This window comes from Zootermopsis nevadensis, unplaced genomic scaffold (genome assembly GCF_977971745.1).
Source record: "Zootermopsis nevadensis isolate Lab colony 2312 unplaced genomic scaffold, Znev_1.0 Znev_ptg000007l, whole genome shotgun sequence".
NCBI classification, from domain to species: domain Eukaryota; kingdom Metazoa; phylum Arthropoda; class Insecta; order Blattodea; family Termopsidae; genus Zootermopsis; species Zootermopsis nevadensis.
Window position 1 is genome coordinate 5,874,238 of NW_028259139.1, and position 17,750 is coordinate 5,891,987.

Genomic DNA, 17,750 nt, shown 5'->3' on the forward strand with positions numbered 1-17,750 from the left:
ATGTTGAATGAAATCAGACATTATAAGTAGTCCAATGAGAAATTTTGAAAATTAATGCTATATTAAATATTTTCAGAAGAGGCATATGGTGATAATTCATCCATTCACAGCCTAAGGCTACTGACTACAAATTAATAAAGGAGGCATTAAAAAGGACACATCTATAACAGGGTAATTTTATTGTCACACATGATTTACAATTGATAACTTTTTTCTGTCTTTCTGTGCATTCCTTTTTCTGTGTTTTCTTATGTGCTTTTGCAACTTTCCAGCTTCCTTCAATTCTTCATACTGTTCCACCAAATCAAGAACCCTTTTCTCGGCTAGAACAGAAGAACGTCAGACATTTAAAATTATTGTTAAACTTGCTCACAATACAAACTGATACATTTTCATTATTCCTATACTTACACTTTCTTTGGTATACTGGTTTCTTCCCCTGCTGTAACATTTCTATGCGAGCATTTTGTTGTTCTCTTTCTCTGTCTAACTTTTTCTTTTGCTTCCTTTCCTCTCTTTCTTGATTATCCTGTAGAATTATAAATGTAATCATATAGCTTGGTACACTGTAACTGAAATTTGCTTTTGTACAGAGTAATTAATCTGTCCTTTCTTAGGTAAATGAGAACTGAAAAATTGGCCATGTCCTACTGAGTCATAAACTCTATACTTTGCATTTGCCCATAACTAAAAGTATGCAAGGTTTCTTGATGAGTGATAATACTTAAAAGGCATTTTAAACTTTCTACTATTTCACACTGGTTAAACATTTTTTATTTTTTAATAATCCAGTTTAAACAGGTGTATATATTACCATGCGCTGAAGCAAGTATTTAATGTTTTCTATCCTCTTTGAATCAGTTTGAGTTTTCAGTTCCTCCTTCAGTTGTTCCTTTTCCTTTGCTCTAACATGATTTAGGAAGGCGTATGAATGATAAAATGCCTGAAAAACAACTGCAAAAATTATTGTCATTTATAAATAACAAGACTTTTATATGTCCTTCTGTTATGATCGTAAGCATCTATTCGAGTGTGTCAAAGTTCCCAATTCATTGGCTTGATGAACAAAACAAAAACCAATCAATCAAAAATCCAAAAACTTATTTATTCTATTTGAAACAAGGAAGAATATCTTCACCATTAAGAAGGCAGAAGAAATCAGGAGAAACTAGAACTGAACAAAACACATAAGTTTTTAGTATATCCTGTTTATATAATCTATTGGACAATAACAAATACCACAAAGAACAACAAAGGAACTCTTAGACACTAATAAGGAGGTTGGTCTACAAACAATAGCATACAGTTTATATTTCATCACCAGAACAGAGCGCAAGTTTATGGCAACACCATTCTGCTACAAGTCCATTCAGCGTTACAACATAGAAGACCATCATGGACATTGTCACAGCAATAAGAATCCCAGATACTCCTATTCTGTCTGCAATCCTTCAGACACACTTCCAAAGTCTGAGTTAAAAATCTTTGTGCACAACAAAGTTTTAGTTCTGACATGGACAAGTTCTAGGCACTGGTACATATTTTAGATGTGTATCGCAGCTAGAGAGTTAAAAAAAGATGATCTTTAAAAGATATCTATTTAAAAAATTTGGTTCTTATGTGGATGTGTTTTACATATGTACTTTTGCTACCTGAGAACATACTTTATTTTATAGGAGTATGTTCACAACACAACAAAAACATGATCTTTGTGTGCACTTGTGTTTGAGGAGAGTTCTAGTCATAGAATGGATATAATTTCAGGATCCTATAGAAAGTGGAATTAGTGTTCTTGCTCCCGCAATTTTATTATTACTAATTGTAGGGCATTAAAAATTATGGGCTATATGTTCCCCTTCTACACACTGGTACTGTACCAAGACAATATGTATACTTTAAGAAAATATGGGAAACATGGTCATACCTTTTCATTGAATGAACCACACAAATTGTCAAATCTTGGGTCACGTATAGCTGTCTTTTTTGAAGGAACATCTAGGTTCCCAGCAGTTTTTGATGACATTTCACGAGGTCTGTAATAAATTCAAGAATACAAATGATTTTATTTCCTAGAAATATATTTTATAATACCAATGAAACCTGTATTTATTCAGTGTTATATAGCAAGGTTACAGAAGTAGCCATAATCTACTTTAACCTCTACTGCCATGTGCTGTGGCTTACACACAATCCAGCACGCATGTCTGTGCATCACATTAGCATATCACTAAACCACTAATCCCAGAGTTGAAGTCTGCCAACAACGCCTTACTTTGGGGGTTCAAATCCCATATTTCAGTATGATAAAGTTTGAAGTACTATCCCAGCCTGGTAGAAATGAGAAAACCCATCTCAGTCCACAATCAGAATAGTCACCCCCAGGTTGGGATTCAAGCCTGGAACTTCCCAAGATTACAATATATTGTCAAATTGTGTTGTGGTAATGGCATAATGAAAAATGAGTAAGGCTTTTAGAGTTTAATTTCAAAGCAAAATAGCAGTACCAACCTTATTTTAAAACAAAGAGGATAATAAAACTTATTCTCCACAATATGGAATTTGATGCCAGCAGTTTTACAAAACTGGTGGTCTCAGAGCAAGCCACTGGATTCCAATTGAGAGATTCCTAGATTCAATAACCAGTCGAATCTTGGAAATTTACCTGTGCACACAATGAAGCATTCGCACGCCAAAAATGTTAATATGACCAGAGGAAGTCAGAGCCCATCTATGATTTTTACCCCAAATTATGCTGTTGTTCCCTGAAAATCTACTAGTACAAATATTACAGAAGAATTTAGAACATGAAGACTGAAGTTATGGACTGTTTAGGCATGGGATGGAAATAAAATTATCTGAAGGCATAAAAACCAAAATGGTGAATATATGAGTAATGGGAAGCCACAGAACAGGTAAGGAAACACTGGACTTCAAAACATACTTATGATATGTTAGAGAAGAATGGAAGAGGGTTTGTCATAAGATGATCCACCCTGATGGCCACTTGTCCACTTAAAGCAATCCTCTCATCTAAGAAATGGATTTATTCTTATCGCTGGGCAGTCAGAAGTCAGAATGTTTAAGACCATAACTGAAGGTACTTGCTAAGAGTATACTTAAACACTGGGAAAAGATTACAAATAAATATATCCTTTCTCCTAACACATAGTTTTTTGTTTTGTTTATTATATTAAGACTTCTTGATAGACATCAATGCAAATAATTTTTATTTTTTACCTGTTCTTATTCAACCTTTTGAAATTTGTTTTCTTCATATGACTTGTTCCAAACATTGCTTCATTATAAACTTTAGACCCCAACTGTTCTTTCAATTTCTGCATTTCCTCAAAGCTCATTTTGGACAATTCTTCACGAATAGCACTCTAGAATAACAGTAAAAAATAACATATAAATATGCATGCCTCATCAGATTGATGTTGCAGTTTCCTGCCACAAAGAAGGATACAATCTTCATGATAATTACTGGGAAAACTGTCAAATAGAAAACCCAACTTCCTAAACTGTCACACAACTCCAACACTTTTCTCATTCCATGCAAACATCTTCACAGTTTGCAGTTATCATAACAAATGTGTCTGGCAACAAAGCTATACTAGTTGGAGTGAAAAGTACCAACAAGTGAAATAACCTAAATTAACCTGACAGAATTTTATTAAGAAGTAAACATCGGAATAAATTGATAAATAACTGAATTACTGCATATGTTGATTATGCACTTTCGTGCTAGCACAGTGTTGAAATGGACCATACTGGCAAGGACTCACAGAATCAGAGCTTAAGTAAACCATGATGATGGTCACACCAGCTAAAAATGAGTTGTTGGGTGGTAAGATGCTGACCCATGAAATATACAAGTACCTAAGAATGTATGTTTATCTCGAAACTAGAGATGAACAAACATTTACAATCAAAACGAAGGCATCTAAAACTAAAGACTATCTTAATCTTGAAAACACAAAATAAAATATGACTTTTTAACAAATAAAAACAAATCACCCGCTCAGGAGACACTCTTGTTTCCTCATCACAGTCCATTATTAATATGTTGCAGTAAATTAATAACATTCACGAATATTCCTTCGTCACTTCCCGGACTGAAATAATGAAACACAAAAATGCACTTCCTGCAATACAAACCATACGACAAGAAAATTACCTGGTATTCTCAATGGCATGCTGGTACCAACGATACCATTGTTAAACAACGTCACTAAATGACAGGAAAAAATACATAATTAAGACCAAGATAATTTACCAGAAAATAGTCCCGAGATATATTAAATATGACCTGCGAGCACAGACACAAACCCACCACAAAAAATTGGAAAGACCTGTATTTAAGCTATTGCCTGCGATCTATGACAAGGGCTGAATATAAAGGTCAACTTACTTGATTAAACTAGATCTAAGCTAACCTAACCAAACCTTACATAAAATAACCCAAACTAACCCGAAATGCAACCTAATCCAATGTAACTTATCCCAATCAAGCTTATACGAATCCAAAATAACCGACCCGCATAGGATCAAATCCACCACCGCTTAACGTTTATAAGGTTCCTCAAAAGAGAGCATCTACATGTCATACTTTTACCAGTTCAAGAGTACAAAACATGTTAACAGTATTATTAGCCATTTCTGAATTGAGTTTGGAATAGTTTCACTTCCACGCCACGTCAGTCTACGTTTCAATTCCCCAGAACTCCTTTACCATGTGTAATTTTGAGAGGTTACGCTGTGTAACATTTGAATTAACTTCATTACATTTGTTCTTTCTAATATGTGTTTGAAGAATCATTAACACATTATGCCTTTAATTTGTGTTCATGATGGAGAGGTTATTGTTTCTAGTTTGATCAGAGATGCATTGTGCCTCAAATAACTCAGAAATTCTAGTAAATTTTTACCAGACTACACTGTTTAATATCCCAGAAGACGTAAATCTTCATGTTTGCAAATTTAATCATTTTTGTGCAATGTGAAAGTTGGATGGCATTTAACATTGTTACTGACTGATCTCTTGGCAGTGGCTACTAACACAAATTAATACGAACTGCTACCGCCAGATCGTTGTGTAGTAATTGCACAAGCACGAAGACACATCTGCCACCTAACGTCAGTGATAGTGGATACAATATATGTTTGACGAAATACACCGCGTAAATTGCCAACATAAACATTTAGTTACCGACCTTGATGGTATTATGTGTGGTATGGATGTTTACCATTTACCATCATCCATTTGAAATGAAGATACACAAGTTTCTTATACTGTTAATGGTAGTTAATGGTGAAGGAACGCTGTCACAAGGAGACCAAAAAAGAGAAAAATCCAGAAAAGAAATAAAATCTAGAAAGGGTCCTGCACAAAAAAGTGTAATTGATAGGGGGCTAGTTGTGCAGGATCCATTGCCCGAAGACATTATTTCGGAATATCAGACATACCAAGGAAAGGTAAATGTACACTTTTCCGGAAAAGTTTTAGGTTATGTGACACCGTGGAATAATCATGGGTATGATGTTGCTAAGTTATTTGGAGAAAAGTTCAGTTATATTTCACCTGTATGGCTGCAAATACGGCAACAGGCACCAAAAGTATACGCTATAACAGGCACACACGATATTGATCTTGGCTGGATTGAAGCAGTGAGAAAGAGTAGTGGTTATAATGTAAGTGTGGTTCCTCGTGTGTTGTTTGATGGTTGGAATGTTAAAGACTTAATGTCCTTGATATCTAATGATGATGAACAGGAACACTTAATGAAAACACTGGTGAATTCTGCTAAAAAGTACCACTTTAATGGGTTTGTACTTGAATTATGGAGTCAGGCAATAAGTACAATGAACAAGAAGTCCTTAGTACAGTTAATTCAACAGATGGCCCACAAATTTAGAAATGCTGGAATTGTTCTAATACTTGTCATACCTCCTATACATGGTAATGTTTCAGAATCATTTAATACTGAAGATTTTGAGCAGTTGGTAGATGATGTAGATGCATTTTCTCTAATGACATATGACTTTTCAAGTCCACAGAGACCTGGTCCCAACAGTCCACTAACGTGGGTTCGCAATTGTGTGGAGAAGCTTGTTCCTCATTCAGATGTTGCTCAACGATCAAAGATTCTTATTGGCCTTAATTTCTATGGGAATGATTACACCCCAACAGGTGGTGGTCCCATTGTAAATAATCAGTATATATCTCTGCTAAAAGAGTCCCATGGGCGTTTGCAGTATGACCAAAGTTCTGCAGAGCATTACTTTGAACTCAAGTTAAAGACAGGAAGACATTTGGTGTTTTATCCAACTTTGTATTCCATACAAAAACGCATTGAACTAGCAGAAGAACTTGGTACAGGATTGGCTATCTGGGAACTGGGACAAGGTCTGGATTATTTCTATGATTTACTTTAACAGGAGCAAAAACATTATCTTTGATTTCTGATGGGGCATATGAATTTGACTGCAACACATTTATTTGTATGAGAATATTTTCTATAGCACCAGACTCTGTTTTGGATGGAATTCACTGATGTGTAATGAGTCAGCGTTTTACACAACTTATATATTGTTGGATATCATTGAAAATGTATTGTTATGTTAATTGTTCATTACCATTTTTCTGTTTCCGTGGCTATAGTTTAGTCCATTAAAGCTGAGTGGTAACTACATGTAACACCTGCTTTAACAACCAATAATTCTGTGTATGATTTAGGGAGTAAATAGCAATTATTTCCTTAAACATCATTAACCAGTTGATCTTTGTAATGGTTATGGGTTGTGTTCTCTTTGCCTTAAGTACTGAATATTTAAATATGAAGATGAATTCTGGCATTGAAGGGTTAATGTATAACTTTAAATTCTGGGGATAAGTTGTGTCAGATCTTGAGGGTTTTCCTTTTTGGCGAACACTGCAAGCTGTCATATTTAGTATTAATGAGTGTTGGAGGGGGAAGGGAGGTCCTGAAAGCCTTATATAGACAAGGTAGTAGATGGCAAATGGAATCATGAAGGGCATGAATGGTAGAACAGGGGACCAAAGTGCTATCCTAGCAGCAAGAACCCTCCCTAATACACGTTCTCCTGAAGATGGCAACTGTGGTCTTTACAGAAACGCTGGAAAGCCTAAAAATTTGACATTGCTTGTCCCTGAAAACGAAAGTTATACAGTTATTAACGTTTAATATCTTATTCTGTGAAAGTATCGTCTAGCTTTGTAAGAGACACTGTATTGACAGAGGCACACTATGGGGAATTATTACAGCACAAATGGAATAAAATGGCACAGTCATATTTCAGGTACTAGTCTACATTGTTTGTTTGTTGCGGGCTGTAAAATGACTACGCAAAAGTGGAATGTGTAAGAAATAAAAATCTGAATGCTAGACATTTTAAAACCTTGTTTTTAGTTTTTGATTGTTCCCACACACACACATACATGCACAATCCTGCTTCCATACCTGCCAAAATGAAGTTGGCAACAGCAAGTTTTATTAGTTTGGCCTCAAATAGATCACACCGTCTACAAATGTGACGTCAATGTTTAGTGATATCTTATGGAGGGAATAAGAACTGACTGTTTTATTAAACAACTTATAACCATTTCTCCTATCTACAATTTAAAATTGTGAAGATTAAAATATACAAAATTATAATTTTTCCTGTTGTTAAATATGGGTGTTCACTTCTCATGGAAAAGGAAGGACAAAGATTGGGTGCAAAGGAGAAAATTTGTACCTAAGAGGAAGGCAGTAACAGGGTTGTGTTGAAAGTCACACTAGTGAGGCGATTCGCATTTTTTGGCCTTCGCCAAATATTGGATTGTATTATACAGGATCATCAAATTAAGGGGAATGAAATGAGCGGGCCTAGCATACAAGACCTAAACAGAACAAAAAACGTACAGGCAAAGCTATGGTTGTCTTCGGGAAGAAATCATTTTGGAGGATAGTATTAAGATAAATCTTAAACCGGGTATGAGGGTGTGAATTGGACGACAGTCGGAAAAATAAGGCATTGTTGAATCAACAAATTGCACACGAAGTTACTTCCCCCTCCTCCCCGATGTATGGCAAACTGGTTGTGAAACACACTGTATATAAAAACACCCAAAAATCGGTTGTTCAGGATCCTAAACCGAATCAACTTGGACTCGTGACGTGCTGTACTGCGTGAACCTAATTATTACAGTTTTGATTGCAACTGGCAAGCGATTTGGAGAGGGAGAGAGAGAGAAAGCTGTCAAAGAATCTGCGTATCCTGTCAGTGGACACGTGTGCCCACTCACTCAGTGGACAGTCCAAGAATGAGCACACGTGTGCATGCACGTGACCTCACAGGCTCAAAATAGCGTTGATGGGACGTGTGCAAGGTACGGGGCGACTAAGGCGCCTTCTCTTGAGACGACTGCACCAGTCGCCGACATCAAACGACGCCAAGCGCCCACAACTCAGTTACCAGATTCAAGAAGCTTCAAGATGGTTTACGAGTCTGACTTCTACACCACTCGTCGGCCTTACAGCCGACCTACCGTTACTTCGTACTCCGTTACGGTAAGAACCACTTTCATTGTCCTTAGGCACGGCACAGTACAATAATAATTCCCAATTTTTTTTTGGAAATTCTTTGCATTCTCGGCAATTGCACAACCGTGGTTCGTCTAAACGTTGCGAAAGAGCAAGTATCGAACATAGTGCACTTTAGGGTTCTGAAGTATTACACAGTGTCAGCTGCAAAACTACACTACAACGGGTATTTTAGTAACACGATGCCATAGAAATTTAAAAGATCGAATTGTACGATTGGTTAGATATGTCCACGCATCGTTGTTCGCTTACATTTTCGTAAAATGTATCCTAATAAAAACTCTTTCAATTATCTAACGCCATACGAAACTTCAGACACAATATTCAATTAAAGCGGCAATTGAATTTTTTTTATCTTACAAATTCGCTTAAAGGTCATGTTACTCAGTATTGTTACTTAGTGTTATTTATTATAAGCATTGTTACTAAGCATTGTTCATCGCAGACACTTCAGAAGTACAAACGTGGAGAAATATTCAATCAGTGGTTCTCAACCGGTGAGCCGTGACAATTAAAAGTATGAAAATAATATTAACCAAAAACCTAGTACGAGTGAGACCAATCTAAGTAATATTTCTTTAAAAAATTGTACTCTTAATATAAATGTTAGTTCTCTATTCTATTTGTAATGTGCAGAAAAAATTCTCAATTGTGCCGCGAGAAGCAAAAGGCTGTGAACCACTGTTTCAGTTGTGTGATGTTAATAACAAGTTCTGTGATACTTTAGTTGAATCAGAGGGGCGAATGCCCATTCGCCCCTCTGAGCTACGCAGTTGGTCGACAGGGCTAAAAGGAAGCGACCAGCAAGAGAGAGTCTACGAGTCGTAATTCGGAAATAACACAATAATAGAATTTAATTTTGTCGTCTAATAATGACAAAGATTCCCAACCTTGTGTTATCTTGGCTTACTTCAAAAATTTACAGCAGGTCCAAGTTCATTGTTAACTACTGTTTCGTTTTAGCAGCTCGGTTCTTCAAATTCACTTTATGATTGGGCTGTCTATTACAGTTAATCGAGATGACAGCGTCAGCTCGATTAATTCGATATGTCTCGAAAAGTAGGCTCGGTTCCTTCACGTAACAAATAAGTCCTCTGGATCAGATATGATGTTGAATTCGATTCGAGGACATCCCGAATTCGATTAGGACAAGTTACTGCAAAGCGCTGGAAAGAAAAAGAAACTGGCTGGCATTTTATATAATCAGTTCTGTTGTGTTGCACCGTGTAGAGTAATAACGAACCTCGAAAGTAAGACAGAAGACTTTAATTAAAAAAATGTTATCCGGGCTAATACGGTAAAAAAATAACGCTCGGCCCCTGGACCGCAACTACCATCTCCCACATCCAAAATAATTACATTATACCCAATTAGATACTACACAATCTCAGCAGTTGATATAGCAGTATAAGATAACCGAATAACCTACAGTCACTCCACGAAGTATGTTACATAAAACTCTTTATCATTCGACACACGGTGCACCGGGAGAAAACTACCCGCTGGAATTTCGCGATACGATGTAAGTAACAGCAAATACTTTTGAATCTGCGTCCACAGAATTAGCAATGAGTAATTTTCTTCCTTGAGTAACACGCTATTTACATAACCAGTGCCAAGATGTGGCTGATTTCTTAACTTCCCTTGGCCGTGCGTCTTGAAGTTTGGCGGTGACCGTGTCTCGTAACAGAGGCTCCATCTTGCCTACGCCGCTGTCCACCTGCACGTTGTGTGAGTTTTGAATGAAAAATTGAAGGCACATCACACTTATGCCCCTCTTGCTGTAGAATTACGAAGGTAAAATGTAGCGTTGAAGTTTGTATGTTTTCTGGGATGTTGTGCCGCTAAGTATGGTAGAAACTGGCCGACGTTTCAGAGGACTACACGGCACAACAACCCAGAAGACAGCCATCTTCAGACTCACCGCCTTAAAAACCTCAAATCCTACATGACAATTCTGTTTGCCCGTATTAAATTTGTTATTGTATGTTAAACCTATTCTGAGCTAACAAAACCATGGATCAAATTGTGTCAGAGAAGTGAGATGGGAAATTTTGAGATTACGTATATGATCAAACGAAATAATGGGTAAAATCTTATAGGCCTACAAACGCAAGGGTTAATTTTACATATCCTCAGCTAGTATGATGACGTCACAACATAGTTCAGTTTTAAAATGAAATAGAGGTCACTGACCTACTTGTTGGAAATTGGCCCATTTGAATAGCAAATTACGAGAACAGAAAATGTTTTGACAGACTCCGGCCAAAAGCGTGTTTTGGAATAGTAAGCAGTAAATTTGTTATGCTTTGCCTTGCAAGAATCTCATCAAAATCGCATGTTATTTTAATAAACAGATCACCAGTCCCACTAATGTAAAGATACATCAAGGAAGAACTGTACATGATAAATTCTCAAACCAGTAATTGACCAATAGTTACGTCAGAATCAGAATACATTAGTGTTACTCGTTTGACAGAGATTCAAATGCTGAAATATTTAGCGCTGAATTATCTCTCCTCTTACATCGTTCACATATTTTATTTTGATTATTTTCCGCACATGTTGACTACCATCCAAACCTCGAAATACACGTCCAGACTTTTAACCAAACTGCGGTAAAGGAAATTATTTCAAGAACTTTAATGTACTAACGCAAAAACTGAAAGATTCGTGAAAAGTGACACGATTCTTACAAAGCTTTAGAATTGTCATTGTGCTATATTTTCTGGCAGCGTTCGCTGCCATCTGCCAACACAAGAATCCCGTCATGATGCAAATTCCGTCTCCCCGTCTTGAATTTCGAAATGATCATGGCGCTCAAGACGGGAGCATCCAAATTTAGCCAGAGAAGCTGACCGCGCCGTATGACGTCGCTGGGTTGGTAGCACCCACGCTGAACCACGCACAGACTTCAATTACCGAACCGAGCGAAGGTCTGGCTAGATCGGACATCGTTTGTGATATTATTATTGCTGACTGCTGCTACAAGCACGCGATTTACGTAAAATAAGTTAATTACTTGCGATTAATAATTGATGCAAGTCAGAGGCAGTAAGTACTGAAAGCACGCGAAGATTGAAGCCGTCGTTTCAACATTTCAAGGTGCAAACGGCTCTAAATGAACGCACAGTGGAAATTCATGTTGGTACGTTCGGATGTTACAAGCTAATTTTCGAAACTGTTGAATGGGTTTTGATCAAACTTGATTTATGTTACCCCAAACACCTAAACGAAAACTGAACGACGTACAGTAAATATAGGCCTGAAAAAGCTTCGATTCTTAATCCACGATCATTAATCGATTTATACTGAACATAGGAATCTCAGAGCTTCGATTCCCGCTTGACAATGCATCTGCCTATATTGAAGACAGAAATTATCCTGGATCCTTTCAATAGATCATCGAGGAATCAATGGTAAAAAAAACGCAGTGAAAACTGCTTAATTTATGAAATAAAATATTCTTGATTTTGTCATTTAGTAAAACTTGTCTTTAAACGTAATACGAATTGGCGAAGAAGTTTATGTCGAGAGACAAGAAATTTAAAGTTGGGAAAGCGGAAACATTTTCGCTGAGAAATCTTGTATCGACGAGCTTTCGGTTGATATTTCAATGGTCCTCAGGTGAAATGTTTACACAGATTTTATCCAGTTTGTTCACAACAGGCAGATGCGACATACAGAGCTTACTAACGTGTGCGATATTTTTACTGAAGATGCTAAACTAAAACTCTCGACAGCGAAAGAGTGAACATCAAGATGTATTTCGTGTTGCGCCGTGTAGCCTAGACTACACGGCGCAACACAAAAGACCCTCCGCGATAATCTGTAATCTCAGGTTCTGAGTAATTTCAGAAGAAAGAAAAAACATAATTGTTTGCAAATCATATTTATATATTTCTCCCTGTCGGTGGCCAAATACGCAAACCTTTTCAAGAAACGTGAGCCTACCCATTTAATCAATATTAATGAAGCCAGCGGATTTCTGTCCTTTTATTTAAAAATAGTATTAATTATAGCTTCCAACGAAACTAACGAGCTTTAGGTAATCATAAGGCCGATAATCCCTCAACAGGATTATCATAGCAACGGTTTAATATACATATATACTAAAATAATAATCCCATAAGGTCGAAATTAAGAATCGTTACCATGGCAATTGTTATAATAACAGTTGACACGAAGGTGACAGACATCGCTCGTAACGTTATCAACAGCTTCGGTACAATAACCCAAAGAGAGTCCGAAGGATATTTCGGAAATAACGAAGGTCCTCACAATCATGCCGGTGAAGCCCTCGTAGCACGTGACAACGCACCACAGACGAGGAGGAGCTGCCCAGAAACAGACCTTTTGCTCACGGCAACAGGAATTAAAATTGTGGTGACGTAGTGGTTAGTCAGAGCGGTTCTGGCGTCGTAGCGACAATTACGTAATGCTCCTTGCAAAGTTCAGTCTGACGTCCCACGGACAGAAGGCTATTTATCACATTCGCGTATTTGTCTCTATTCCAACAGTCTTGCATATGGTTCGACTCTCTGTACTACTTCGTATCTGGAGTCTGGCCAATGCTATTTCTGATTAAATTTATAAAATTTGCGACTCCCATTCGATTTCTGTAATACAGAATCAGAGGTAACGCGTCTTCAGTAAGGAGAAATAAAACATATTAAATTACAAGGCGGTAAATTCTTCGTTTTAAACATTCTACAGGTAGGTGTTAGATTTCGGGATCTCACGGCGACGAGCATGGAGATGACTTTCTTCTGTCCAGCAAGCACCACTGAAATGTCGGCAAATTTGTACGAAACTACCCGACGAAACAACTGCAAAGACAAAGACTGTATAATTAACTTACGTCGTGGAGCAAAGTCTTTCTTGAGAATTCAACAGTCGCTTAGCTGATCAAAAACATTCCTCACGTTTTGTGCAGTTCGGACCATGACATTGTAAGCACATTTTATTTTTGAATATTCATCAGAAGAGGATCGCTTCGACTTCACTGCCCGCTTGCAATGAAGTCAGTACGACAACCGTTCCTGGATTAGAGCCAAAGCTGTCTTAAAGTCGACATGCACTTATGTTAATCAACCTTTCACAAAAACCGGACAGAAATATTAACAGGTCCTATGCGTTTTTATTTTAGTATCAGGGGCTTTGACCCTGCTCCCTTCTCTCGACAACTCTGCCAGACAGCTTCTAGCCTTCCCTGGCTTTCCTGCTCCTCATTATAAGAATTTAAAAGAGAATAAACAGAAATTACAAAAAGTTCGCCCTTTTCCAACTTTAAATGCAAACGCACCGCAACGTTCACATAGTTTCTCCAGACACATTCTAAATTAGGCAAAACTGAACATCGCAGTTGAGAGGTCTTTCTCTACTGCTTCTTATTCAGGATGACCCAGATTAAAATCTCGACCATATCGTGGTTTTTCCCAGTACCTCCAGACAACTTCAGGGATGTTATTTAACATCACTTTTTAGGTTTTACGTTACCTGTTCATGAAATATAAATTTCGTATCACACTTCTCAACACCCACAAGCACTAATTATGAGACTTTTTTCGTAATAAAATACTTAAAAAGTGTCTAAGAACGCATTTATACCAAAGACGGTTACAATATTTAGAAGGTTCCGAAGGTTATTAGAAGAACAATTTATTTTGTTCTTATGCACGTAGCCCCTCAACTGGTACGTGACAAGACAACAGACACTCAGTCACCGGCTTTTCAAAGCACTCCAGAGCAAGACAGCTGATCTAGTGACTAAGTACTGGACGCGGCTGGAAGAAAAGGGGTTTATACTTTGAAGTGCACTTGAGAATCCTAAGTATTCTATAAATGGAACAAAACCCTACAAGATATTGCTGACAGAGAGCAGTTAGTTTGCGTGGCTCATTATTTTATAATATCTGACAACTAAACTTTAAAAAATAAAAATGGGACGGAGCTGGCAGGAAGTGTCTGAGCCCAAGATGGCGCCTGCGCGTTCATGATCCAGTTCCCTTTGCCAAACATCCGGCGTCTCACAATAATGCAATGTGGTAGAGATTTATGTCTTACAGATTACATTCACCTTTAGTCTTCACGAATTAGAGTATTAGAGTCGAAACATTTGTCCATTATCTGCCAAACGTAAATTTAAACAATTACATTTTAAATTTACAAAACAGAAACAACATGGAAGAATCGGTATTATCTTCAGCCATGATATCGTAAAGTAGAATTTGTTCCACCTGCAGTGGTAGTGTTTTTGAAAGAATTATTGTTCAAATAAATTAATACCAGCTGCCAGCAGTTTTAGCAAATGACGAAGTTCGACATACAATCTTCTGATGCCGTTTATTCCGACAAGCCAAGACTCGTGCTTCCATAAAACAACTAGTGTGTGATGATGGAGTATCGAAGCATCATATTTTGGGAACAAACACATTTGTTTGGAGAGGGAGACAATTCGAAAAAGGGTTGTAACACGTGAACTGGTCACTTTAAGTGGCAGCAAACGAAGGCGCGGACTCACTTCATTGTCAGGCATTTCCCCGATTACCAGAACTGGGTCGAATTTCAAGTCTGCACAAAGCTTGTCGCCCTCCCCCGCCACCCGAAGTCTGCTTGTTAAGTAAATTCTAAAGTGCTGCCGTGTTTCTGGGCTTGCAGAGGCGCGAGATAAACTGGGACCTACATCCCACTGTCCCGCGGCCGAGCCAAGTGCCCCCCGTGTTCACGGCCTTCGGCAGAGTCCCACGGGAGCAGTCACTTACCGGGAAGCCAAACTTATCCCGAGTCCCGTCCAGGACACATCGCCGCGTGCTCTTCAACTCGCCGACCAGCACTGATTGGCGGCAATATTAGAACGCACTTGGACATTAGATTACTAACATGCCGCGTTAACATGCTTGTTTATCCCAGTTCGCATTCGCAGTTCAACCACTAGGGGTTAGAGTGTCAATTAACAGCCATTTCTACCACGGAGATAACGCATATGTAGCATCTAATCAAATACGAACTAAAACAAAAAGGTATCCCATATTTGTACTTTCTGGTTGGTTTAGTTTCACGGGAAGTCGAGGAAACAATATTCTTTTTAAAGATGTATAAAAGAACATGATAAGTGCTGCTTGGTCGGGGTTATGACACGCCTCAGGGACTGGTCATCGGCGAACATTGAGCAACGGAGGAACGGTAATTAGCACAACTGACTCAAGGTCTCCGCGGTGGAAATCAAAGCGGATAGCCGCCTGAGCTATTTTACGGTACTTAGTATTTCAATATTTACTTACTTATTTATTTAAGACATGATAACCGCGAGAACCAGAAATATCGCCTCTTCAGAACAAGATTTACTCGTCGTCACCGAAGACTGAGCCAAAATTCTTGATTTTTCTCCTATATGTGTAACGCCAACACCATACTTTGTAAGACTCATTAAATATAAACCGATAAATATTAGAATCTTCATTTCCAAATCTCGATATTACACCCCACTCGTGAAACAACCAGAAATATTAACATGCTGGCATGAATATTACACCATTGCTCAGGAATAAATGCTTTTTAAATAATTGTTATTCCCTTATTGAAGTATTTATTAATAGGAAACAGGCCTAATTAATATGTGATGTTTGTTTCAAACACCAACTTTTCACTAATTGAACATTACAGTTACAATGTTGGATTATGTATGTACATGGTTTATAATAATACATCGATTATTTTGGACTGTTGTAATACAGTACACATATGAAAATTAACATGCAGAAACAATGCCAGATGCCCACACTGCAAATGATAATTACCTTTAATCTTTAAATTCAACGCATTATTTAATAATTCACACTTTTTTCCTTCACATGTATATTTCTCAGAACATTATTATATGAATGGTACCTTATATAAATTTATAATTGTATGTTTTATAAAAGGGCTTAAGGCGTACTGATCTGAATACAAAATGTAGTAAAAAAATATTATTTTAACATTTATTATATTTCCACATTGTCGTGTCATGTAGAAGTCACCAGCTCAAATGTAGAAGGTTCGGGCATTCGCATCTAAACGGCGCATAATTAAATGTCAGAATCTGTTTATATGAAGAAAAAAATTCCAATAAATTAGGTATAGTGATTTCTTCTACACATGCATCCGGACAGATTCAGTTTTAATGGCGTGCTTCTTAACTATATTTGAATAAAACTGTCAGCTAATAACTTTTTCCATGACACCGACAATAAAGAAATTTTCACCATGAAATTCGTAGAGGAACCTACATCTTAACAACTTCAGACGCTTCCAACTTTTAAAATCGTGTGTTACAAATATGAATATGAGCGCAGACCAATCCCTATTAATTTCTGTAACAATTACTGCGTACTATTTAGACTGCTTAACACTAATGTGCATTTACTCACATTTCAAACGCAATAAACAACATCGTGAAGTACATGCAGATTGAATTATAATTATTACAGTATTGAATTAAAAAATCTGTTTTAGGATAAGTAATTTGCAATTATACATGACCACTTTGCCTCTAGCCGATTGGAAGCAAGGTAAGGAAGATGTACCATTTACAACACGATCGGTGACGTCATGTCGGGAGATCCTGATATCGAATCTTTAAAAGTATGTGTTGCTATTAAAATTCTCTGACATCCACAAAAAATTCAAAGAAAATCCAAAATGCTCATGTTTTTCAAAATTAACCTTGCAGCGAGATATCCACGAGATCGTTGTAAACACTCAAGCACTTCCAATATGATTGACTGCGTGTGTATCGAGAAAATACTAAGGTTTTGGCAGTTGTAAATATTCCACTTAAGAATTCCCCCTGAAATACGTTAGGATATCCTTTTATGGTTGATTTTGAGATATGTAATATTTTAAAATAGACCCTCTCAAAATTTTTACTATTAAAATTTGTAACATTTTAATCGCAAAATGTTTGACATTTATTAACGTTTCGAGAATGTACTTTGATCGAAGAGGATGAAAAAAAAAACGTATGAGGCTATAAGCTAAGATGAAAGTTTGGAAAAATTAAACAATATAAAATACCAGTTCCTTAGCACATGGATTCGCTTATAAATACATACTGATTTACAATATTACTGACGTCCCTTTCCACTTGTTTTGATATGTTCA

The 17,750-nt window shown here is 37.2% G+C and overlaps 3 protein-coding genes across 11 annotated transcripts in view; 2 read left to right on the top strand and 1 right to left on the bottom strand.

Moving 5' to 3' along the window:
• Positions 1-162: 162 nt before the first annotated feature.
• Positions 163-4,195, bottom strand: LOC110829035 (ribosomal RNA processing protein 36 homolog). 3 transcript variants are annotated; one of them, XM_087344083.1, is made up of 6 exons: positions 4,178-4,195; positions 3,238-3,383; positions 1,925-2,033; positions 815-943; positions 412-529; positions 163-323 (listed from the first exon to the last, which is right to left on the bottom strand). In XM_087344083.1, the coding sequence occupies exons 2-6, from the start codon at positions 3,354-3,356 to the stop codon at positions 184-186; spliced, it is 615 nt and encodes a 204-aa protein (XP_087200209.1). In that variant the 5' UTR covers positions 3,357-3,383; positions 4,178-4,195; the 3' UTR covers positions 163-183. The 3 variants fall into 3 exon arrangements, with proteins under 3 accessions (XP_087200209.1, XP_021918011.1, XP_087200210.1); XM_022062319.2 differs by lacking the exon at positions 4,178-4,195 and adding an exon at positions 4,018-4,169; XM_087344084.1 differs by lacking the exons at positions 3,238-3,383; positions 4,178-4,195 and adding an exon at positions 4,018-4,156.
• Positions 4,196-5,087: 892 nt separating this feature from the next.
• Positions 5,088-7,418, top strand: LOC110829173 (chitinase domain-containing protein 1). The gene has a single exon (XM_022062630.2). It carries the CDS (start codon positions 5,218-5,220, stop codon positions 6,433-6,435), a length of 1,218 nt encoding a protein of 405 aa, XP_021918322.1. The 5' UTR covers positions 5,088-5,217; the 3' UTR covers positions 6,436-7,418.
• A 988-nt stretch (positions 7,419-8,406) lies between these two features.
• Positions 8,407-17,750, top strand: part of LOC110829150 (uncharacterized) — a 28,084-nt gene continuing 18,740 nt past the window's right edge. For 4 of the 7 annotated variants that reach the window (XM_087344087.1, XM_087344089.1, XM_087344090.1 and 1 more), the window contains exon 1: positions 8,408-8,573. In XM_087344087.1, coding sequence (XP_087200213.1) covers positions 8,499-8,573 — 75 coding nt within the window. In that variant the 5' untranslated portion in view covers positions 8,408-8,498. Of the gene's footprint in view, positions 8,574-15,266; positions 15,863-17,750 lie in introns of all 7 variants that reach the window. The other 3 variants (XM_087344091.1, XM_087344092.1, XM_087344093.1) reach the window with 2 other exon arrangements.

Bases quoted from the DNA above. Each gene is read 5' to 3' on its own strand.
- LOC110829035 (XM_022062319.2), bottom strand. From the start codon at position 4,086: ATGTTATTAATTTACTGCAACATATTAATAATGGACTGTGATGAGGAA. The intron at 2,034-3,237 runs GTAAAAAATAAA...AATTTATTACAG, and splicing joins AAAAGGTTGAATAAGAACAG to ACCTCGTGAAATGTCATCAA. The intron at 944-1,924 runs GTATGACCATGT...GTTGTTTTTCAG, and splicing joins GTGGTTCATTCAATGAAAAG to GCATTTTATCATTCATACGC.
- LOC110829173 (XM_022062630.2), top strand. From the start codon at position 5,218: ATGGTATTATGTGTGGTATGGATGTTTACCATTTACCATCATCCATTT.